This window comes from Camponotus floridanus, unplaced genomic scaffold, assembly GCF_003227725.1.
Source record: "Camponotus floridanus strain SB8 unplaced genomic scaffold, Cflo_v7.5 scaffold3, whole genome shotgun sequence".
In the NCBI taxonomy this organism is placed as follows: domain Eukaryota; kingdom Metazoa; phylum Arthropoda; class Insecta; order Hymenoptera; family Formicidae; genus Camponotus; species Camponotus floridanus.
Genome location: NW_020229436.1, coordinates 1,233,010 through 1,258,959, shown reverse-complemented (window position 1 = coordinate 1,258,959; position 25,950 = coordinate 1,233,010). Strand labels below are relative to the sequence as shown.

At 29.4% G+C, this 25,950-nt stretch overlaps 1 protein-coding gene across 1 annotated transcript; it reads right to left on the bottom strand.

Annotated features, from left to right (window-relative positions):
* Nucleotides 1-21,891: 21,891 nt before the first annotated feature.
* Nucleotides 21,892-23,817, bottom strand: LOC105257345 (luciferin 4-monooxygenase-like). Its single transcript, XM_011267905.1, has 4 exons — nucleotides 23,617-23,817; nucleotides 22,731-22,921; nucleotides 22,363-22,600; nucleotides 21,892-22,086 (listed from the first exon to the last, which is right to left on the bottom strand). Exons 1-4 carry the CDS (start codon nucleotides 23,815-23,817, stop codon nucleotides 21,892-21,894), a joined length of 825 nt encoding a protein of 274 aa, XP_011266207.1.
* Between the last annotated feature and the right edge of the window lie 2,133 nt (nucleotides 23,818-25,950).

The window sequence follows — 25,950 nt, the reverse complement described above, 5'->3', positions numbered from 1 at the left end:
ACACGGCATGATGATATATCCGATCCCGTAAAATCGTAATTAGCCGCGATTCCGCGAAACAGAATTGGCTACCGGCATTAGTCACAAGAGGCGCAAATTCGCAGTGAGAGATTAGGCAATCTGTGACATGCAAGTGCCACCTATACAAAGGACTCGACCATAATGCAATCATCGATCAAGCTCTGCAGCATGAGTCGTGCCATTTGTGGCGCCTCATTTCCTTTTGAATTGTGTAATATGAAATCGACTCAACTTATCTCCAGAATGCGACTTACATGACTATCTAATATTAAAACGCGAAAATATAGACTTATAGATATTTCTTGGATGTTTATCTATTACGTTTCTTTTTTCGGGATTTAAATTTTAGATTTATAAATAAAATCAAGTTATAAAATTTTATTTTTCAATTCTTTATTTTCAATTTTTTATTTTTTATTTTAGTTTCACTTTTATAAAAATATAAACTTATATATATAAAATATTTGTTATTTCGAATTAACATTTATAAATTTTTAAAATATTTCTTATTCTGAAAGTCTTCAAATTCCAGACAGAGAATGTTATAGGATATCTGGTAAATTTTCTAATGTATATAAGCGCGTTCTAAAATAACGCGAACATGAGGGTAGTTTGATCCTAATTATATTTGAGGCTTAACTCGGCAAAGGAATACGAGTTAACATTCATAATCCGTTGGAGTTGCATTCAACGGATTTCATTCGGAGTCCAGATGCATCAGCGATTGCCAGAGAGAGTCGTATTCATAGTCCGGTTTGTCCTTTGCGAAATTCGCACAAATCGCTGCTAAATTCGTTGTCTTTAATATGACGTTTTAATCTTAATTAAACTGTTTGCAAAATAATATGAGATATGACTTTTATACTTTTCAAAATGCGCTTTTTTGCGATTTTGAGTTTAAAAAAATTATATTTATACTATTTCATTTGTAACTTGTCAATAATATATTCGATTTTTAGTAAAGCAGCTACAGTATAGAGCATTACTTGTAAAACTTCTTGTGAACTTCTCGTGAACTTTGTAAAACTTATATAAATCACAGATAGATATTCTGATCCCAAAATTAGCTTAAACCACCAAAGTATTACATTAGTCAAATATAAATCATTCGTGACTCTTTATCTATTTTTCGATTATTTAAATGTAATTCAGATTGAGATCGTGCAATAAAACGATCGAATCGTAAATATAAATATATATTTAATATAATAAAAGTAATCCTTCAATAAATAATCATATAATTAATCTATATCATTTAAAATCTAAATTTCTATACTTTAAAATATTTCGCATATAGATTTGTCAAAATATGTAAAATATTTCGAACAGACAATAACTGTTGAAAGAATGTTTAGCCTTGACGGCGTATACAATAGCGCGCTAATGTTTACATTCCGCGGTCTTGGTATCATTCACACATCGACACTCGAGCTAGATAGTGGTGCGAAACGATATTCTTCATATATTATCAAATTTATTATTAATTGAACGATTATCATGATTTTCAATTAGATTAATTTTTTGATTTTATAATTTCGCGTATATATTTGTCAAAGTATGTAAAATATTTCGAACAGACAATAACACGTGTATAATTCGTGTTAATATAAAATTAATAAAACGGAGCATTTGTAATGAGTAGTGCATAAATTTAAAACTTTATACAAATATCGAACGAAAATAGTACTCTTCTCTCGTACGTAAAATATTTCGAACAGACAATAATACAATGTTCGGCTTTGACGGCGTATACAATAGTGTGCTAATGTTTACATTCCGCGGTCTTGGTATCATTCATACGACGACACTCGAGCAAGATAGTAGTGCGGAACGATACTCTTTGCATATTATCGAATTTATTATTAATTGGACGATTATCATGATTTTCAATTAGATTAATCTTTGATTTTATGTTAATATAATATTAATAAAACGGAGCATTTGTAATGAGTAGTATATAAATTTGAAACTTTATATAAATATCGAACGACAATAGTACTTCTCTCGTATCTTCTGTTTCTTAGGATATGTTAAAAAGTGCGTTTCTTATGTAATTATTCCGCGATCGGGAATGTCATGCAAAGTGTCTCGCGATCGTTCCATATATAATTAATTATTATTATTCGTATTTTCGGAAGTGAATGTGAGTGCTACAAAGAAATAGCAAAGGACGAAAAAGAGAGAAAAGGGACAAAAGCATCGAACAACACATGCGGAGCAACGAAATATAAAATGTAAGTCATTTATAAATTATTTATCATTCATGTTACTTTTAGACATATTGCCTGTTCCTTTTTCACCTTTTCGAATTTATTCTTAATTATCATCTAACACATAACGCATATATAAAAAATATTTCAATTTTTATTTTAAAATATTCTAAATAATAATAAAATATTTTTCGTGTTAATTGATATTTCAAGATAGTTCAATATTTTATAAAATATTTCACAATAATGTAATTATTATATACATTATATATAAGAATTAGATATTTTTAAATAGACTGAATTTTTATTAAAAGTTTATATTCAAGATAATGCTTGATAATTATATAGATTATATAAATTATATAAATTATAATTTATAATATTAAATATCTGTTTAAAAGGCAAAAAAATTGATTGCGCATAATAATTAATTTACAATCAATTAATTTAGATACTTAATTTTATTAGTAAATAGCTTTATAAAAATATTAAAATTGAATGTATTTGCATTTAATTTGTGTTTGTCCTTTGCGTAACGATTAATATTGGTCAGATGTTCGATATATCGGTAATATCCTGATTTTTTTCTGACTTAAATAATCCGCGCGGACTGCTGAGCTAAATACTCCACGCGGACTCGATCGATAGCCAATAATCATAGTTCCTCGATCCTCAAATCCAATAGAAAATTCGGATTTTGTCACTCGCGAAGTATCTCGCGTCTTATTCGCCTGTCTTCTCGCATCCTTGTCGCACTCTCGTTGCATCCTTTTCTCTAATTGCTTTTAAAGGCCAAGCTCGAGCGAGCCTCGACTCGGCTTTATCTATTGTAACTTGATACGCAGATAAAAACTAAACCAAAATAATACCGATTTTCGTGTCCACTTGTCATCACTTTCTTATCGCGTACAAGATTTATGTCTCAATTTAGTTACTCACACAAATTTATTTCATATATTTCAGTTACTTACACACTCGTTTATAACCGTGTAGTTTTGAGCATTTTCTCTTTAAACTCGATTTATTAAAGGTGCACTTTATATATTATTCATATATTACAATTAAAGCAATCAATATTATCTGTATAAATGTTTAGATATACATATATTCTTTTGTTTTTCAGTTATAAAATATTGTTGTAATTAATTCTAAATGCGAATCGAAATTATCAATAAATTAATGTAATTAATTACATTAATTCATTGATAATTTCGATTTGCAATTAAGAAAAAAATATATTTAAAATATTTTAACTATATCTTTTAAAAAATTATTTGTAGATTTTAAAAACACATTTATTGTTCTATATAAACAATTCGCAAAAAATGTTATAAAAAGACAATGCTTACTTAAATAAGAGATACGTTTAGTTACATTTTTAATCAATAAAAATTTTCATTGATTCAGTTTAAGATAGTATGTTTTATATATACAGACAATTAGAGACAGTTTTCTTATCCAGATTGCTTTTATCTTTCGGTCGACATTTCGCATATAGGAACGAAAATAAATAATTAAAAAAAGAGTTAAGTAGTTATGTATTAATATAAACACTGTTACAAATCTAAGGAGCAGCAATTGTGATAATAATTATTATATTATATATAATAATATTATATTGTATTATGTATTATATATAATACATACAATATAATATTATATACAATATAATTATTATATAATTTTCTCATTGCTATTTATTATTCTAACATCTCTGTGAATTAGATTCCAATTTTCCTTTAGTAAAGAAAATGATCGTCGTGTACCTAATCTTTTATTCAATAATATTCTTATAAGTAGACATTACAATGAGAAAAAAAATTTATTTTAACTAAATGCTTACACACTTATTTCATACATGACGTAAAAATCGGAAGCGCTATAATGAGTCAGATTACATTTTATTGAATAATATAATCAATCTCATACACAAATTATATAAAATTATATATAATATAAATTTCTTTCTTTCTCTTTCATATATATAAATTATATTATATTATAAATTTATATAATGCAACCCCCCATGGGTACACCTTGACGCGGTGGGGTGGCTCAGTACTTGGATGGTGCCTTGAGGTTTATTTTAAATTTTTATTTAGGATAAATCTCAAGGAGCCTGAAGGGGAAGCTAAGTACCCAGCATTGCCACGAACCGCACAATGGCTCACATGGCACGCGCATTTAATGCATTGGACGCATTGCGTCGTCGACTTTCCGTCGTCAGTGCCGTCAACGTGTCGCGGACGGCGGCGTCTCGTTACCGCGTTTTCGCGCTTCCGCGTTGGACTTTTCGTATAAAAATCCCAATTTCATTATTGTCACGAGTTTCTACTTACGATGCTAATTAACTAGGATTTTGAGTTTGTACATGTTGCGCTATGCAACGTACACTCATGCTTCGTGCTCCGTCAAGTGATTCGGTCCGAATTGGTTAGAACTCGATCGATTGTTCGGAATGGTCGTTAATGGGTCCCTTCTCTTTGCTCATCTACAGCCACACGCATTGCGTGTGTTAATCCTGTCGAGGAGTCGAGTGGATTCCCCTAGGCATGATTTTCGCTCGGTAAAAGAGGTTGCCCCCCATTTTCTAAATTGCTAGCATTTAAAAAATGTGGGTATTCTTTTCTTTTGCCGTCTACTGATGTATAGCAACCGCGGGAGGCATAATATGTCCCTGCGGTGCACCTGAAATCGTGCTTAGCGGGTCCAGGTTCGATACGAGATAGGATAATTATGCGCAAAAAAGAGTTGGTGAACTTCATTTTCTTCTACTTCCGTCAATCGTTTCGTCTTCTTTCCGGTTTGGACTTAATCCATGCTCGTTGTATCGTTGCATTCCTGACCTGTTGACTCGAAGTGGATTCTCATAAGTGAAATGGGATTTTCGCTCGTTCCGAAAGTACCGGGAGTGCCGTTAAAAGTATATATATATTAAGTATATACATCGCGCGATCAAATATAAAATTTTTAATTGCATCGAAATAGTGCGAGAGTGCCCATCAGTATCGCGCGTAAAAGTGCGAAAATAGCGATAAAGATATCGCTCGTGAGTGCGGGAGTGCCGTAAAGTATCGCGCGTCCAAGACTGAGAGGAAGCGCAGGCCTAGGAAGGGCATCTTGCATCGGCGGAACAACCTGATGGTGAGTACTATTTATATTATTTATTATATCGCGTACACGTACTAATAAGTACGTGTACGCGACTTTGAGTCATTTATTTGAATGATGAAACAAGAAAAATTTAAAGAAAAAAGGTTGTATATAAATAATCCTATAAAACTTTCTATTTAAAAAAAATAGGTTTTTCAGAATTTAAAAAATTATTGCATATTTATTTCTTTGTTTATTATTGCACATATCGGATGTAAAATTCGGTGTGCACAATAATAATTAAATATAATGAAAGATTAATTATTTTAAGAACTGCTAATTATATGAATTTTATATTTATATGTTACAGACAACGTAGCTTCAATATTGACAACTCCGCTGTTGCGCATCAGTGTCGGTGAGTGAAAAACTTTTATTTAATTTTAAGGTAACGAATTTGTGTAGAGCTTGTAGATATAGATTGTAGGTCTGCTACCTTAAAATGGATGGACTAGAACAAATTAATCATATAATTTTTTGAAGTTTTTTTAAATATATATTAAAGCTTATTAAAAATGCAAAATTGAAATATTAATTGAAGGAAAATTTCATTTTTTTATTAATTTTACATTATAACATCAATTATTTATTTTATTTAAAATAAATAATATATATAAATACAAAACATAAAGAACATACTAGTAATTTTATTTTTTAATACTATATAATAATTTACTTTTATAATGCATACTGACATTATTTTAATTTTTTATAGTCTATTATTTTTATGTAGTGTAACATATTAAAAAACTTTGCTTTAATTGATATAAACCTAAGTAAGTTCAATCTTGAACTATATGTAATGTTTAAAAAGACCAATGAATAATACTATAGAGTGAAAATATAGTAGAAAATGCATAAATAATGTGGAATTAATTTATTTTATCGTAATTCTTTATTATAAATTTTTTATTATAAATAATATTATATATTATTATATTGTAAAAATTGCAATCATTTAATTTTGATTAACTTGACACTATATAGCATTATATTAATTAAAACAAAGTTATATTAAGACAATAACAAACGGTCATAATATTACAACTGTAAATGAGCGTAAAATTATGCTTATGTACCGGTGAAAATAAGTAGCCGGTTTTTAGAACGGAAGGAGTTTTTTTCCTTCATTGACCTATGATACAGGTCAAAGCTACTTTATCTTTGGCTAAAAATAACCAAATGTCTGGATATTCGAAAAGTATGTAAGTTAATCTAAAAATGTGCAATAGCACATAATAAACGCGTATGTAAGTTAATCTAAAAATGTGCAATAGCACATAATAAACGCGTAAATTAAATAGATAAAATAAATGGGTACGCATAAAATAGATAACAACATATAAAAATAAACTCAGAAACTCGCGAAAAATAAAGAAACACTGCGTTCGTGTAATAAAATCTTAATTAGGACATATTCCCCAAATTTAAAAAAATCGCATATTTCCGCTGGTTTAATTTGCAGAGCAATTAGGGCTGTTAGGATCATTGAAACTATTAGAATCGTTAAAGTTATTAGGATCTCTTAGTAGGATTGTTAGATAGGATCATTCAGGTTGTTATGATCGTTAGAATTGTTAAGATCATTAGGGTTGTTAGGATCACCAAAATTGTTTAGGATGATCAGGATTGTTAGGATTGCTAGATATACTATTTTATATAGTAGGATTATCGACATTAATGTCCGACATTATTCTTGATTTTTAAAAATATACATTGCATATATAATGCGAATTATATGTAATGTAAATGTCTAATAATGATTATATTATATAAGTTACGTTCTTTTTTACATTGTATAAATTATATTGTTAATTATGCTATATTGTAAATTATTTTTACAATATAAAAATTTTACATAATGTTAAATTCAGATGTAAATGTTTCGGATTTAAAGATGTGGAGGCCCTGGGGCAACGAAGAAGTGGAGATGCCTAACCATTTTTGAACCAAAATCAAATAGAAATTTTTACGTTGTTTAAACAATTTATTGCAAAATAACAAGGTCAAGCAATATACATAGATCTTGTAAGTGTTGTATACCATTCGATAGGAAATTTTACCCAAGAATTTGAGTTGTGGAGGCCCCTGGGCTTCAGCCCATGTTGCTTCCTCTCCTAAATCCGGCTCTGTGTAGAATTATGACTCTCGTTTCAAGAAAAATAGTCATGTAATGTTTATTATTTAAGTAACGTGATAAGAGAAATATTTTTCCGACGAGCTAAAAATCTTTATGCAATATCATGTTACTAGGATTTTATTTATCCAAGATTTATGCAAGATTATAATTCGATTCATATACATTTGATATGCGACGTATAAAAAAGTGATAGGAATTTAGATTTATGATAATATATTGACGGAAATGTACATATATATGAAGCATTCTTTGCCAAGCGAGCCACCTATCATTCCAAAATTATACTCGATATAGAAAAACCACCTTGCACATAAATATAGTAGCAGGCATAAGCTATCGAAAGCCATGTAAATTTAAAAAAAATTCAAGATGGCAAGTCAATATACAGTTGTCAAATACAACAAAAAATATGGAAGTAAAAGAAAAGACGCTGCCAGTATTCATAGTATACACTTAGTTTTCAAGTTTTGTTGGAGTTTTAATAAATCTGTTGTCAAATTTTAGAAATTCAAAATGATGAATTTAACATGGCGGACATAAAAGTATAAAATAGAAATAAAAATAAAAAAAATTGTTATTTATTTCAAGCGTAAAGTTATAACTTAAGATATTTAGCAAAAATAAAATATGCATTCACAGAGAAAAACTTTGAATGAAAACTAGAAGAACGAGTATCATTTCTTCTTTTTCAATGTTCTTTTGTTTTATCTCCGCTATATTGGACCCACCATCTTGAATTTTTCTAAAATTCACGCGGCATTTGATAGCCCAGATCTGCAACTACATTTATGTAAAGTGGTTTTTCTACGTCGAGTACAATTTTGGAACAGTGAGCTTGGAACAGGATCGCTTGGCAAAGAATGAATCATGTATAAAAAAAATTTAGTAAAAACTCGAATACAAAATTGTGATGCAAGTCGACAAGGAAACAATAATAATAAAAATGAGAAAAGTTATTTGCATTGTGATGTTAATAATTAAAATTAACAAATATAGGATTCAAGCTATCAAGACAATTCGCTATCAAGAGTGATCATGCGCGAAAAAATCTTACTTTTTAATTCCACTGTGCCACTAAAATATCCCGTTATGTTATTACGAGAGAAGATACTCATTGAAGATTTAAATTCGTATTATCAACGAGAAAGTACTTTTCGATGTCGAGTTTATTAATTTCACACGCGCGAGTCGCGGCGAGCAACGGATTAATTAAATACAATAGTTTATTTCTGTTTTATGCTCGAGCTCTTTCCTTTTTTTTTCTAATTCGCCGAACGTGGAACGTGATATAAATGTCCTGCGTCTCTTCCAGTCCTTTTCGGAGTTGCAATAATCGGCGAAGTCATCTTGGCTCGCTGAGCCGGAATTACTTCGAACTGGTTCTCGGCGATAACGAGCTGAATTAGCTAAGACTATATTATAATGGCGCCGTAGACGGGGCCCGTATGAATATTTAACAGCTAACGCTTAGTTTGTTGGCGACCCGCGTATACTTTGAAACCGAGAACTTCGCAGTTACGACATTTGTTACGACATATATAATCTGACTTACATTTTAATTGATAGTAAATAACGTTTGATAAATAATTCTCGATTAAGAATCAACTTTGAAATTAGAATATAAAATTTTCGCAATAAAATATTGAATGATAAAGTGGCTGTATAATTATATCGAATTCTTGAATAGATCAATTCCGTTATAATAAGATATATATAAAAGACAATGTAATTAATAATATATTATATAATTATAAAAATTATACATTTGTTAATTGTACATAAATACGTATATAATGTTCGAGAAAAGCGGCGAAATGTTTCTCGGATAAAACTTACGGTAATGACGAGCGTGGAAAAGCGTTTACAGGCCGGGAATATGGGAATGTGTGTCCATACGGACTTTTTATGACGTCATCTTACCTTTTTCTGTTCTGTGAAAATGGGAAATGGATGCCATCGGGGAGTTTACGGTTCGGGGATTTCGGTAAGCGAATAATCCAATTTAGTGCCGCGAAGTGTTCCCGCGTGCCCAAGTTCGATGGAATTGCCGTTTTGGTGCGTGCGAATGGGAAAAGGGAACGAGGTTTGCCTTTGATTTATCGCACCTACACTCGCGGATTTTCTATGAAGGTTCCAACAATGAAAGTATTGTGCGACATTTAATATGCGTAAGGTAGTATACATTTTGCCTCCTTTATCCAATTTTTTTGTCTGCTTTTATACTTCGATTGCGATTTCGATGGTAGAATTTATAATCTTTAATAACAGTCTATAAAAGTGCGATGGAATAACGGGAAACTTATGCAGAATAAAAGATTCCTCTTTTTTAACTGTAAATTGTGCGTAGCAAATTTAAAATTTTAATTTTTCTTGTATCGAATTTTTACTAAAGTTCTTATCATTTATAAAAAAATTATTGCATTTATTATCTAATATTTTAATAATTTAGTTATCAATTATATTTTGATTTAAATAAAGACTTAAAAAATGGAGACACTTCTAATATTATATACTATATAAAATATATTTTTTAAGAATATCTAGAAATATCGTACCATATATATATGTTGTATATGAAGTATTTTATTTCTTTTAAATTTGCTATTTATTATTATTTTTAAAACATCTTTGGAATAAATAGATATGCAAAGTTGTGCTTTTAATTAACGTGTTTCCCAGTATTCTTTCTTTATAACGAAGAGAATAGTAGTTTGTTTCGGCCTCGTCTTGAAAGCAGTTGTCTCTCGAAAGAAGTTTGAATGCGTTGACAGTTCGAAAGCCGGAAATTAAACATCGAACGAGATTCTTTATGAAGTATATCGAGAGTATTACGCATTTTTATTGAGTTATATATAAGTTAGTGAATATAAGTTATGAATATATAAAACGTGAGGCGTTTATCATATTTCTTTCTCGTTGCTTCTTCGTCGCTTTAGCCAGCAGTTCGACATACGTTCCAGTTATCCATGAATATATCTATTAAAAGAAGTGATGTGAAAGAAATATAAAAACCTTACGGCTGTTTTATATGAAATTTATAATCTGCCAGAAAATGAAAAAGTAATAGCTATTTTGTATTTTTCTACCTTAATGAAAATTGAAAAACAAGAGTTAACGATCAAATGTCTCATGCATATTCTGGGAGAGACATATGGAAAAATTCCGAGACATGTTGGAAAAATATACTGTGTATATACTGTCATATTTTTTGTATCACATTCACAACATATTCGCTCGCTTTGAGATGTATTGTGTATTCGTTCGCAAGAAGAAAAGAAAAATAACAAAACCAAAAGAACAGAATTGAAGCTCGCACGATTTTTGGTTCGTTTGAATATCAGTAAAATAGCGGAAACAAGCCTGAGAGAGCAGGACGAAGATATGCACGTGCGCAGATTTACTGAAAAATATTTCGCCCATACAATTGCTGCGTCTCTATTCCAGTTCTTGTCTTTCACGTTTCTCTTTCTCTTTCTTTTGGGCTTTTCTCTATATCTCGTTCTGTTTAGTATATATAGTCGCACATATGCAAAAATTTACATTGAAGCGCTTAAAAAGACCACGCATTCCATTATGGACTGCGGTCGCTATACATTGAATAAATATTTCATTTTGGTAAGACAAAGAGAAAGCAAGGCAATACACACGACTGCTTTGCAATTCAATTTTTGTCGATGGTACTGAAATTTTTTGATCAAACTCGCATTTAGACAGCAGTAAATATTTCGGAAAGAAAGCGTAAAAGAAATATTGACAAAATTAAATCGCGACTATACAAACATTTTGTTATCTTACATTTCTTATTTCCTGAAATATCGATTCTACTCTGCTGAAACATTCTTCGGGATGAAGACGCGGCTTGCAGCTGTACAGGATTTTAATGGCCCGATTTTATGGAAATCGCTGTAAGCTTCTGCCAGCTGTTTCCATTACGTCTCCGCGTTATGTTCTGTAAAATCCTCGCGCCTCGCAGTTCTTACAACACGCGCGCGTTTGCTGCAAAAGAATTTAATCGAAAAATAATTTGACGCGAGCTAGAGCCCGACCTGACATTCGCAGTGCGCGTGTTAGATAAAAACTATATTAAACCAGTAATAATTCAGTTTCGCCGGGAAGAAACTTCCTCTCTCTCTCTCTCTCAAAAATGTGAAAAATTTAGCTTTCTGAAACGTTGTGTTCGTTAAAGAAAAAATACGTACGTTCGCGCGAATTAAAAGTTAATCGCGATCGCACTATTTATTCCCGATCTATTTTTGGAACTCGTCATCGCGATTCAACAAACATATTGTTGAGAAAAAATTTTACTAATCCCAAAAATTGTGTTACGAATCTCTGATAGCGTCAGAAATTAGATGAGAGAAGAGAGAACCGCGCCGGATGGAAGAAGTACTGAAATCTGAGAGACGGCGAGTCTCCATCTCTCGACTCTCGAATAATAAATATGCATGCCGCCGAGAAGCATTAGCGGGAAGTAACTCTTTCTTTTCAAGAAATGCAAAAACGTCGCGGCGCGTCTAACCAGTAAAGTATTGTTGCTTCAGCGCGCTTTTATACTCACTTATAAGATGCCTCGACCAGGCTCTCAAGATAAATTGACAAAGAAGACCGTGCTTCTAGAGAAAAATAAAGATAATGAGCGGTATACAGAAAATAAATCGAAGTTATTGATATGATACCTTTTGATGATGGATTTCTTCATTTAATTGATAATGATTTTGGCAATAATGTTTATGAAACAACGAGCTGGAATATTTTCTGAAGATAAATCTTAACTGTGTTGATGTTAAAATTTTCGCATAATATCACGAAAATGTATCATGATATATTTACGCCAATATAAAAGACAGTTTATCAACTTATGTAAGGGGAAATATTGAAAGAATGAGTGAATGAATGAAACGAGAAGAGGGTGAGAAAAATAAAATCTATTATAAATTGAAAAATGAGATTTGTTTAAACATAATATCATATCAAATTATATATCTTGACGATGCATATAATGCCATTATTAAACGTGAAATATGTTTCAAATATTGATTTAACACATTATTATTTTAGATTCGAAAGAATGGCATTTCAATGGAAAGTAGATATATGCACGCTATTATATGATGATTGATTTATATGATGAATTTCTTTTTAAATTGGATGAAATTTATAAATAAAATTAATGTAGCAGTATTATTACTATACATTGATACACATTGACGATATTGTTTGTTGTTTATATGGCGCACAAAAATAATTCGACTATCATATACGTACACATACTATTTTGATAATTAATTATTAAACTTTTTATCCGATTAATTTTTTTATATTAAAAGCTAATAATATAAAAAATCATTATATGTATAATTTTTAATTATATATTTAATATGTATAACTCTCTTCGAAAAATTAATTTCTCAAATTAGTGCATTTCATTGAATATACATAATTTGCATATTAAATAATTCATTTATGTCATGTATAATAAATTATTTTTATTTGGATAAATTGTATAAGTATAAATAATTCAATGATATATGGACAGTTATATATAGAGAAAAATAAAGAATAGCATTAGATTAAATGATATTTAATTTCTCAATATTTTTATTCTCGAAATTGTACAGTAATAGTTTTTGTTGCTTTTATATGATTGGAGAACATATTTAGTTATAATCTTTATAATCTTTAGGTTTTATATACGAAAAGTAAACACACTATGTCAAAAACAGGCATAACAAATTATTTAAATAGCCAATGCGTCTATATAAAATGGCCTGTTTGAAGTACATATTGCATTCAGCCAATCAAATAGCCAATAAAAATTTTTGGTATTTTAGCATTATCTGTCTCAACTGTATACTACGAACAATCAATGATAGCACAGCTAAAAACAATCGAAACTAATAATACGCTAAGTACAAAAATAATTTTAAACATCTCTTGAAAACTCTTGGAAATGTGTGTAATTGTAAAAGTAAAAAGATCAAGAGTTTTATCTATATATTATCATATTCAATTCTTTCAAATATTTTGAGGATGAAATAATGATTATTTCAGATATACTGCAGAATCAGTGTTTGGAAACTATTACTATAAGTTAGGTAATACGATATAATATCGACTAATTATCAATGCGACAATAAAATAAACTAGGATGTTTTTATCGTTAGATAGAATAAATACATTCTAAAAATATGTTTAAATGTTGTAATTATTTACTGGATATATTAAAAAAAATATGCAGGAAAGTTAAAAATCTCGTTAAGTTTACTTAGATGCTGGATCTCAAAGAGTTAATTAAAACGGTATCATCCTCATCGTAGAAAAATGAAACGGGAAGCAGAGTTGGCCGGTTTATAAAATAGAAAGAGGAAAACTGTATATGGAAACCATTGCTTTTAACGGACGAACCCACTCGAAGGAAAGAGTTGCGTCTAGAAGAAATCTTTATGGACCGCGATCAATGGTGAAACTTCGCAAAAAGTAGAAATGATCAACCAAAACATCAAAAGAATCTATTATCATGTTAGAGTTATCGTCAAAAAAAGACAAAGTATGATCTATTAAGGTTATAGATTAAATAACTCTCTGAACAACTTTTACAAAAAGATATTCTTTTATAAGAATATATGCATAAAAGAAAGTAAAGAAGTGAATCTCTTTGAAAAGATTCTAAAAAGAAAAAGAATGACAAAAATTTGATTCATGAAATGCATGAACGTTCTTGTTCATTTACATAAAAAAATATTAACTTTACAATAAACAAGTTACATTTGTTTTTTAATCAATTTTTTATAATAAAAAAAAATTTTAATTTTCCGTGTGCATGTTTTTATTAAATTATTTTTATATATTTTTTCCATAAATTAATAACATAATTTTTACTATTTTTTTGATATAGTACAATTGATATAGTAGGTCAACTGAAACAATAAAAATTGCTAATTATTTTAATTATTTGTATTTTAATTATAATTATTTCTTTTTACTTGAAAATACGTAATGTAAAGATAACAAAAAATACGTAATGTAAATATAACAAAAAATTTGCTTTAATTTATTTGGAACTATTAAAGTGTGTTAATTATTATTCTGCCAATTTTCGATTACTTATATTTACTATTTAAGTTAAATTTTTCTTATCTTTAATAAATTTTTTAAGGACTTTTCTGTTTGAAATTTGAAATAGATATCTATATAAATAGATATCTATATGTTCATTTTAAAATGAAATATGATAATTTAAATATATTATAATGAAATATGATATTTTAAATTTTATATCTGCAAAAAAGAGAGAGAGAGAGAGACATAAAATATTAAAAATATAATACAAATATAATACAAATATAATACAAATATAATAAAAAATATAATACAATAGATCCCATTTATTTTCAAAATGAATCGATGACCGTTTATTTTAGTTTTTGAATTTTTATGATAACCAAGAATTTCGACTTTATACAGAGTTCACTTCTCTTGTTGGCTCCCAAAACTTCGACAGTTTTTTTCGTCCGTCTCCTTTATCCGTATTCCCTTGGTGACAAAGCCACATGAACCTGGCTTGCTATTTCTCGCTTGACTCACAATCTAGCATCTGTCAGTCCTTAGAAAATGTTTTATAGTAGATAAAAGTTTTTCGAAAGAAAAAATTTATATCTTTGTATTTTATATATATCGTGACCTATAATAAAATAATAATGTCTTATTTTTATAAGAATTCTTTTTAAAAAAATAGAAGATAAAATATTTTTTTAACAATATTTCTGTTTACATAGAAAAACATCTTTTGTAATATTCTTAATTCTTGATTCATAACTGTTTTTCATAACTGTTTTTCATTTCAATTTATTTTGCCATAATAATTTCACTTGGATATGCAGCGTAATTTTTGTTGTACTTAAGGAAGCGCATCAAGATGCAAATATCACTCATGAATCACATTAGCTAGAAATAAAATTGAAAAATTATGTTTATTAGAAAATATGTTTTATCAGTTACTTTAGAAATAAAAAATATAATTTTTGAAAGAAAGAAATTCTTCTCTTATTTGATAATAACAGAAGAAATTATTTATATATTTTTGGAATTAAAAACAATATTATATCTTGAATGAAAAATTATTTAACTTTAATTAATATTAACAATTAGTTATATATATGAATAATAATGCAATGTACAAGTAAAAAGTAATTAATATGAAAAAAGAGATAGCGTGTAAAATGTTCCAAAGTAATATTACACAAAGGAATAAAATAAAACAACGTGAGAAAAAAAGAGATAGAAAATTGGAAGGAAAAGCTTTCAAGTACAAGTTAAATATCAGACTTTAAAAGTGTAGCGGTACTCAGATAGTAAAAAAGACAATCCGAGATATTACACAGTTCTGTTGTATACATGCTAATGGAAAGTTGAAAAAGTGAATAGAATTTCTAATGAGCGTTTGTTTCGAGTATATAAAAACATGTACAACAAAATATTTAAAAATAACATAAATTCTGTGTTGAAGAAACATTTAAGTAATTAATTAATATAATTTTTATTTATGATAATTAGACATAAAAAGAAAAATGAGTATCAATTACATTACTATTTTATTGCTTTGACACAATATTGTTTCATACTATATACAACTTTTATTTCCACATGAGCTATTATAAATTTATTTTATAAAACTCATTCCGTACTTACAAATAATTACGAATATTTCAATTTCATCATCATCTATTATTGCTCCTGGAATCTTGTCATCTTTTTAGACGCCATGTTTTCCTAACTATAAGGCACGTTTGGTACTTTTATTTCTGCATAAGTGCTTTTTTCTCCAAAATGGCACATTCATTTATAAATATTATATAATTATTAAAGAAATAAATTAGTTTATATAAATTTTATATTGATTTAATTTATTTTATATTCGAGAGATGTGCATCTTATAAATTCTATTTATAAATTTTTTTTTCTTAATTTTCCTTAGATATTCAAAAATTAATACCGTATCAATTGACATTGTACAAAAAATACGAAGAATTGGAAAAGACTTTATTTTTTAATTTATTATTAACATAATTTTGAAATTCATTTAATATTGCCAAACTCAGAACTAATTAAAGTTGTTAAAGCTGTGCGACGAAGTCTAATGAATCATAAGATTTTCATGCGACGGTACTTGTCCGACGAAATCCAGCTTATTCCTCAACCTATCGAAAACCAGTTCTCCAATGTTCATGCATGTCGGATGAGTTTCCTCCACGCCAATCAATACGTTATCCTCGATTCTGAACGACGATACGTATTCGAGAAAAGCGAAGATACATCGTGACAATAATTCCATTGATGCAAATGTCAATTCGCCGAGTCTATCGATAACGTTCTTATCTCGTCGATTTTTTTCTCTGTTCGTCGCTAAGAAATTTCAGTCACGTCGACATTTCACGTGAGTTTTTATAATCAGGCTTTTAATCTCCGCCATCATTTACTATATAGTAAATAACTGAATTGTCAATCGATTATAATGTGAGTTTAGTTAGGCTGTTCGCATTCACTAATACAAAATCGTGAAGATAAGCTAACTATAAGAAGCTTATATTTTTTGATAAGGGCTTTAAAAAGGGTGTACTATAAAGATTATAAAGTAGAGAAATTTTATGAATTATAAAAATTGTTTATAAAAATTATTATTGTATGATTACTAATAAATGTGAATAAATGTGAATATAGCTTTTGTCGTATAATGTGAATCGACTTTTATTCGAGAAATTTTGTGTTCGATGATATACATAATAAATTTATGTTATAAGAAGGAAAGAGAGAGGAGAGATTCCCGTTTGGTGGTCTGAAAAATGCATTTGCGGGCGATAAAAATACGCTTATCAAAACGGAATTGCATTTGGATGCTGCTATACCTATGCATTGCGCCTATTCGATGTCACAGTAATTTATTGCAGTCGAAATGATGAAATTTATTCGCTGCATTCGTGAACTGGTGTCTGCTCTGACAACGTTGAAAAATGTTTTGGATGTTTGATAGGTACCTATACTGTAGAAAACGCTCGATGTCCATTCTCAAATGACATTCCATCTGACAAAAATAAAACGCGGAATCGACATATTTCTGCGTAATGTTAAATAACGTATAATAAAAACATTTATTTATCTGTTTATATTTTTCTATTTGGAAAGTCGAGCAGAAGCTATAAAACAAAACATTTGTAATAAATTTTTCGAGCCAAATAATCATAATAATAACTAGAGTAACTATTAGTTTCTAAAATTGATGATTTAATTTAAGTAAGTTTAATAAAATGTAATTTACCGATGTAAATCAAAATATCAATTTTTTATAAAATTATTTTGTAATGATTTTTCTGTTAAATAATCTATTTTTTGGTAAAGCTTATATATCTCATCTCTATTTCGTTATTCATGACGTCCATCGTTATTTTTTTCATTGCTGATAAAAAGTTGCGCGGTGCGTATTTCGGAGTTGGTGAATTTCTAGCGAGATTATAAGGAATCGATTTTATGAGAGGCTGTTATACAGATGGACGTGACAATTTCTCGACGGTAACGCCGTGAAATTTCATATTTTTCGCGCTCGTGATTGCATCCTTTTTTATCCAGTTTTTCTTCCTCTCCAATCTTCTGCAGCTTCTATTCTTGCTTGGCAATTATCACCTTCTCTCGAGCGAAAACACTCGAGTGACAAGCAAATAAATAATTTTAGTTTGATCAGGTATCATATACTCTGCCATTGCACGCATCAAATGTTTCAATTGCATAGCTGAAACAATTTTGTTACATTTGTTACAAATATTCAGAAGGACAACACTTGTCGTGTCATGCAAGGAACATTTATTGCAACATTTAGCGATAAAATAGAGATGAGAATATACAAGCCAATGTTTCGGCAAATTTAAGATTCCCGCAAAGTCTGCAAAAGTCTTTCCGATTTTCCTGCATCGGCTCCATCAATTTCTCAACTGTCACTTGCAAAAGATAAATTTATCTTAAAGAAGACCGATCGCTGCGCGATTTTCTTGCGCGGAAAACGAATCCTGCCACATAACTAATACTCGTTATCATTTCACTCTTAATCACAAGTAATCGTGCAATGTGCAGCTTATTTTATGCAGGTATTTTAGTTCCGCGCGACCCGTAATAGCTTGATTAAATCTGATTTACTTAATCCGGTCGCGCTAAATTACTTTGATTTTAAAGCCGACCGATTGCGCGAGAGGAGGAAATTATTTCAGCGCGCTTCTTTTCGAACCTCGCGCGTTTACTTACTTACAAACACTTAGTTGAGTTTTCTTTGCTTGTCGAACAGAGAAAGCGTAGTCAGATTATAAACACACCGTGAAACAAATATTAAAACTTTGCTGCAGTTTAGCGCGGTTCACTTTTGAAGGCGATTACGGAAGTATAACCGCAGCAACTGCCACTTCGCTTGCACTTTCCTCGCTATATATTTTCGAGAAGAATTAGACGAAAGTTTAGTTCTTGAAGTTAAATGCGTCGATGTATACGTGCAGTTATTATACCGAGATGCAGTTTAACTGGTTTCAACATTGACAAAATATTTTTTCTATACACCGTAAAAATATATGACATGCATTTTATTATTCAAATACATAGATTTGTAAAGGGAGCTTAAAAAATATCAAATATATCTTTTCTTTATAAATATTGATACAGAATTTAAAAGATTGAAAATTTCTTTATATAAAAGCAATTGAAATAATAAATACTAATCATCGCGTCAAAAAGTAATGTAAAAAATTTTATAATATTTAATGCAGTTTATAATCGTGCTTTTACTTAGATTCTTATTAGAGATTTATATTTTTTTATATATTTTATATATATATATAATATATAAATATATATATATATATATATATTTAATATTTTATGCTATACAATTTTGTAAATAAAAAGTACAGAATTACATGAAGTATAGCGTTTGTAATTTTTATTATAGTGTACTTATTTACTGTACAACATAAGTGATGTAAATTTTCTTGCATCATGTTTGTCTATGATAAAATTTTTTATTACAAAGTTATAATTGTAGAAACAGACAAATAGATATAAAAAGTTTTGTTTAATTTTTGTCTAAATTTTCATTGAGTTGTGTGAAATATAGAAAGAAAAATTTTTATTTTACAATTTTTAATTTTTTTGTACATTGCATAAATCTTTATTTACTTGAAATTATATATCTTTTATTTTATCATAGCTCTGCAACAATATTTGTAGTACAATAAAAATTTTTTATTTAATTTTCGTTATGTATAGCTTTGTTATATATTTCTCTGCAAAACCGATTCTAATTAATATTCAATAAAACCTGTATTATATCATCTAATCAGAAAACAAAATAATTTTAAGGAAGAATTAATATTTTATGTGATCTAATTGAGCAAATGATTAGATAATTTAATAAATAAATGTTCAAATAATAATGGGTATATTTCATTTAATTACATTCAATTTGTTTCAACGGTGCTTTTTGCAAAAGCAATTAACATTAAACATATAAATGCATTAATGAACAATGAAATATTTCAACAATTTATTAGCATTATCATTTACATTCGTAAATACATAAAATGCAATAGTAAATATAATTTGTCTAATCGTATCACATGCGCCTTTATATTACTTGTTGTTTTAAGTGCTTATTAACACAGTTGAGCATTATATCATATTGTTAAGTCGCATTTTCGTCAAATGGGATACGATTTACCTTCATTTTATTTCTCTGCTCTTCTTACGTCGGAAGCAATTGGAGCAGACATATTTTATGGTATTGCACGGAGCTTTTCTTGCTTCGCTCGAGTTTCTCTTTTTGATGCATATGCATCGTGATACTCGTAGACGTACGTAATAGGGACGACGTAACATGAATGTCCTGCGAAAGAAAATCCGCTTTCAACAATGACAAGTGAAATAGACGAGTAAGACGTTCGGAAAATCTCTTGGATTCCGCTCTAACGTTTTTTGACGATAGTTTCTTACTTTGAACTATAATATCGTTACAATATTTTATATCATAATGTTTCCTACATAGAGAAATAATATAATCTGCGTTCCAAGATAATTCCAGCAAAATAGAAATGAACGGAATAAGTATTAGAATTTTTTTATTCCTAATTATATTTTTTTATTATTTTTTTAAATATTTTAAAAATAATATTATTTTATTATCAGTGAATAATATTTTATATGCATGGACTGATTTATATATATATATATATATATATATATATATATATATATATATATAAGTATCTGTGTGTGTGTATGTATATATGTATGTAATACAATGTTTATTTCTATAGATATTGTTTATCTCATATCGCTTTATTAATTAGTTTATCATAAATATGCAATGATACGCGTATCCTAACACTATCATGACATTATCATAATATCATATTTCATTAATAATTATCTAACAAATATATGTGTAAGCCACGCGAATACGCGATAAAACGATATTTCGTTCTATATATTTACTAATGATAAACAAAACGTAATGCTCTGTAACATTAACTGCATTAATTAAATTAATTTATGAGAAATAAAACAATATAGATATAAAAAATTATTACTCAATTTTCATATATTATTGTATATTGTTACATTATATGGAAAAAATTATTCAAAACATCTAAAAGAAAAATTTTTATATAATTAAATAATTAAACTGTTTACTGAAATAATTATATATAAATATAATATCGATAATTTTTATATAATATCAATTTATTATAACTTTTAGCAAACTCCTTGAGTTCCTTCTTAGCGATCTTTCCCGTAACCGTGCGAGGAAGCCGTAACATGAATTTAACTCCCGTATGCAATCTACAATACCACGGCATGTTCTGCTCCACCAAGTCGGTTATGTCGAGCTCCGTCGCCTGGAATTTACGTGAGAAATTGTAATGTAACGTATGTAGGGCAAGATGGTTAAACTCTTAGGACTTGCAGTAAATTGAAGTTGTGTGCGCAAAAATAGGTCAATTCTCTTTTTGGTGAAAGTCAATAAATATAGAAGATTTATATAAACTAGTTTTCTCTTTGAGGAAAAATTTAGGCCACATGAGTTACTTTGGGTATTTTTATTCAGTACTTTTTAAAAAAATATGAAAATATTCAATAAACATGCTATTATGTCATCGGTTTAGAGAATATCGATAATAGAGAAAAAATTTATAGAAGTATAGAAAAATAAGTTTTTGAAAATAATTTATAATATATGTATATGTATGAAAAAAAGAAAAATAAAAATATTTTTTTTAAAGATTTGAGATGATTGGATAAAGATAGACACATCTATCACGTATTTATATTATGCAATAATTACAAACTTTCGTTTATTGGAATATTACCTTTTATTTGATCTGATAATTTTGACAGAAGCATGGCGTGTTCCTTGTCGATAGGGTGCGGCATCGCCATTACGGCGACTTCGAGAACCACGAAATGTTGCTGAATCAAAACTTCGATTTCCGCAGGCGATATTTTGATAGAATTATATAATTGAGCTCCGGCATTCTATCGACGAGAAATATTTCGCCATAGTCATCATAATAACCGAGATCGCCTGTATCCACTTCAAAATTAAAACAAGTTATGTATACTAAAAATTTGCAGTTTTTTAATTTATATAAACATGCGAAACATTTTATTAATAATTAAAATTATTTGCACTATTTCTAATTGTTGAGTATGGAGCAAATATATGTTAGAGCAAAAATATGTTCTCTCTGGGACGTTGTATATTTTCGAATTAAAGTTTTCGCATCTGCTCTAAACAATGACGTATCGAACCATTTCATGCTTACCGTCCGAATCGATAACGTTCTTCGTAGACTCAGGGTTGTTGTAGTATCCATTCATCATGTACGACGATTTGGCCCATATTTCTTCAGTTTTGTTAGCCCCCAAGATTCTTCCTGTGTTAGGATCTACCACCTTCAACCGTTCTGTTTCGCACACAAATCCGCAGCTGCCCGGTTTACGGTGTATTTCGTCTGACAGGCGCATAATCCACCGTAATCCGTCATTCCTGCGGGCAGTTTGTGCAAAAATCGTTTTTCTTTCGCATCGCATGTGTTCATCGTATGTATTTTAAGTAAAGCGTTGTTTGCGCTATCACACTTGTACGAAATGACGAGATTGCAATAACGATTTATTACCTGTCGGCCGTATGACAAAATCCATACAACTCACTGTAGCTCGATATGACATTAGTGTGCGACAAAAGTTTCACCAGAGATTGTTGCAGTTCTCTCCGAAAATGTGCGCCGTCAAACAAAAGGATTTTCAATGTCGGTGCTTGCTTAATACGTCGAACTTTACCAGTCGGTAGGGGAAGCAGGAATCGTATCTAAACCAGGATACCTGAATGCAAAACGACGTCCGTTAAACTCGGACGTTCCCGCACAGTGTTACCTGTACGAGGCAATAAATCATTCGGTATAACTATCACGCTCAGTTGTAGATGTACCTCAATTCGGACACACCGTGTTATCCTTTAGCAAATTCGCCACGCGACATAAATTAACACAAATTAACGCGAACGCGCGAGTGTAATGTCGCGTGAAATAATATCCTCCATAGGCAAGAATATCCTCAAATGGAAATAATAACGCGAACAGATGTTGTGTGCGAGAAGTGCATGATAAATCACGTGATTTCGCCAAATTTTATCTCGTAAATTTGCATAAATGTGCAATTAATTTATAAGGTATTATACATATATTATTATACATGTGTAAACAAATCCGTGTTTATTGCTAAAAAAATGTGTTAATTAACGTTAAAAGTTTTGAAAATTCTTTTAAATAACTGGTCTATTTCTATTGCTCGCTAAAATAAAACGTTGTCATATCTTATGATCACTTATTAATTATTGTACGTAGGAATGATTCTGATTTGCCGTTAATATGCAATTATACGATTGTATGCTAATCTACCTTACTTGTTTCTCGATAAAGTGGCGCAGCTCGTCGTTGTCATCGTAATCCGGATCGATAATCCTCTTGGAGCAATCTAGAATAGCTTTAATGATAATGAACAGACCGCAATATCAATCGAAAGCGTCCACATGAATACATGTCTCCTGAGATCGTGAATTTTCACGTGAGTCATGTAATTGATCATGGAGGCATGACTGATCTTGATGCCTTTCGGAAAACCGTTGATGCCGGATGAGCAAACGATTCTAGCAATCTGATCGGGACTAGTCAGCTTCGAGTACCCGAACTCGTTGATTTCCGTCATATCTTGGGAACGTAGGACGCGCTCTCGAATCCCGCCAGCTTGGTGACCAGATTAGGGCTAATGATTTAGTTCGAAGACTTCGACATTCGAACTTCGAAGTTTCGAAGATTCGAAGCTTCGGTACTAAAATTTTCGAAGATCGTAATTTCGAAGCTTCGAAGATTTATCTTACCGCGAATATATATATACATAAGTATATATATATATATATATATATATATATATATACATAAATATATGTACAATTATAAGATTATATGATAAAATCTGAATAAAACATTGCAATTATGTTGTTAAATTGAAAAATATGATTAAAAATTGTGATTTTCAATAATTTTGAATAATTGTTTAATAATTTATTTATTTAAATAATTTTTTGGTATATATATTAATTAATTTGCACTTTCATTTGCAATATTTTCAACATTTCTTATATGAATTTGCAAGAATTTTTTGTAGTTTCGAAGATTCAAAGTTACTTCGAAATTCGAAGCTTCGAAGCTTCGAAAACATCTCAAACTTTGAAGTTGTTAAAGTAACAACCCTAGTAAATATACAAATTTCAATTTGAAATTTAATTTTAATACAAATAATAAAGATATAAGACTCAAAATATAAAATTAACAAATTAGTTTCAATAGCAATACGAGTCGAGCGTCGATGTTATGACACATTTATTTATTTATTATACAATAAGAGGCATGACAAATAAAATAAACATAAAAAGGAACATGATACCATATGTTCCTTCAATATCTGAGCGTTTTAAACACATCGTTAAGGATTTGAATGTTCGACTCTCGTACTTCAGCATCAACAAAATGAAAATTATCAGGGTTCATAAGGACCCTCTTTCTGTTTCTAATTCTGTGAATGTCATATACAAATTAAATTGTATGGATTGTGATGCGTCATATGTTGAACGAATGAGTAAACAACTGCATACCAGAATCAACGAACATCGCAGTCACATTAGACGCAATACTAATACTCAGTCTGTCATCACTAACTACAGGGTCGGTTTTGATCATGCCTTTAATTGGGAGGATGTACAGATTTAGATCAGGAACCATTTTTGAGTAAGAGATTAATTTCTGAAATGCTATATATAAAAAAGCAAAAAAATGGTTTAAATTTGCAAACGAACATTGAACGTTTACCAGAAATCTATTTAAATATTATATATATAAACAATTTGTCAAAGATTTAACTTAGTTTTCTATCATAACAAATAGATCTGCGACTTTGCTTAAGTGTATATTTTTGTATATCTTTTGACTCGCTTTACCGTTTATAAATTGGTCATCTATCTGTCACATCTATCTGTCAAAGACTAGTCGTTCTTTGTCTTTGGAGATGTTGACTTGTTTCCATTTGTCTCCTCAATCTGCCATTATCTTCGATGCCTGAAAGGTATGTTTCAATTTCATGGTTTTCTTTAATTTTTATTTCTTTTTGACTCTATGTTCAGCTTATATTTATTTAAAAAATTTTTAAAAATGGACATTTAATTCTTTGCATCTTTTTAATCTTTTTAATCTTTTTAATCTTTTTACGTTAAATTTTAATATTTTTTTTATTGTATATTAGTTTACATTATCCATTTATTTTCACCTCTATTTTACATAGGCATCGTCAAGATAATGAGATACCGAGACATTTAGTATTACTTTGGACGGCATTCTATCTCATTGATTCAGATATGTAACACCTTTGTTATATTTTTACCACATCATCACATTTGCGCTGAAGATGACCCAAAAATAGGGTCGAAACGTTCGTTATTCCTTCTTTTATTTTTATGTTTATTTTATTTGTCATGCCTCTTATATTAAATAAATAAATGTGTCATAACATCGACGCTCGACTCGTATTGCTATTGAAACTAATTTGTTAATTTTAATATTTCTCTTTCTCCCCTGAAAACGTAGGCGAGAAAAAAAAGAGCTTGTCTTTCGGCAAGCGAAAGAGTAAATTGAAATAAACTTCATGTTAAAAAATTAATTAAAAATTGGCAAATGAAACCGAGTAAGGTATTCGTGTTTAATATATGTAACACATGTAACGGGCAAAGATAAAATTTTAAATATACTAATAGTTAAAAGAAAAAGAGTAATTTTTTTCCTCTTCCTT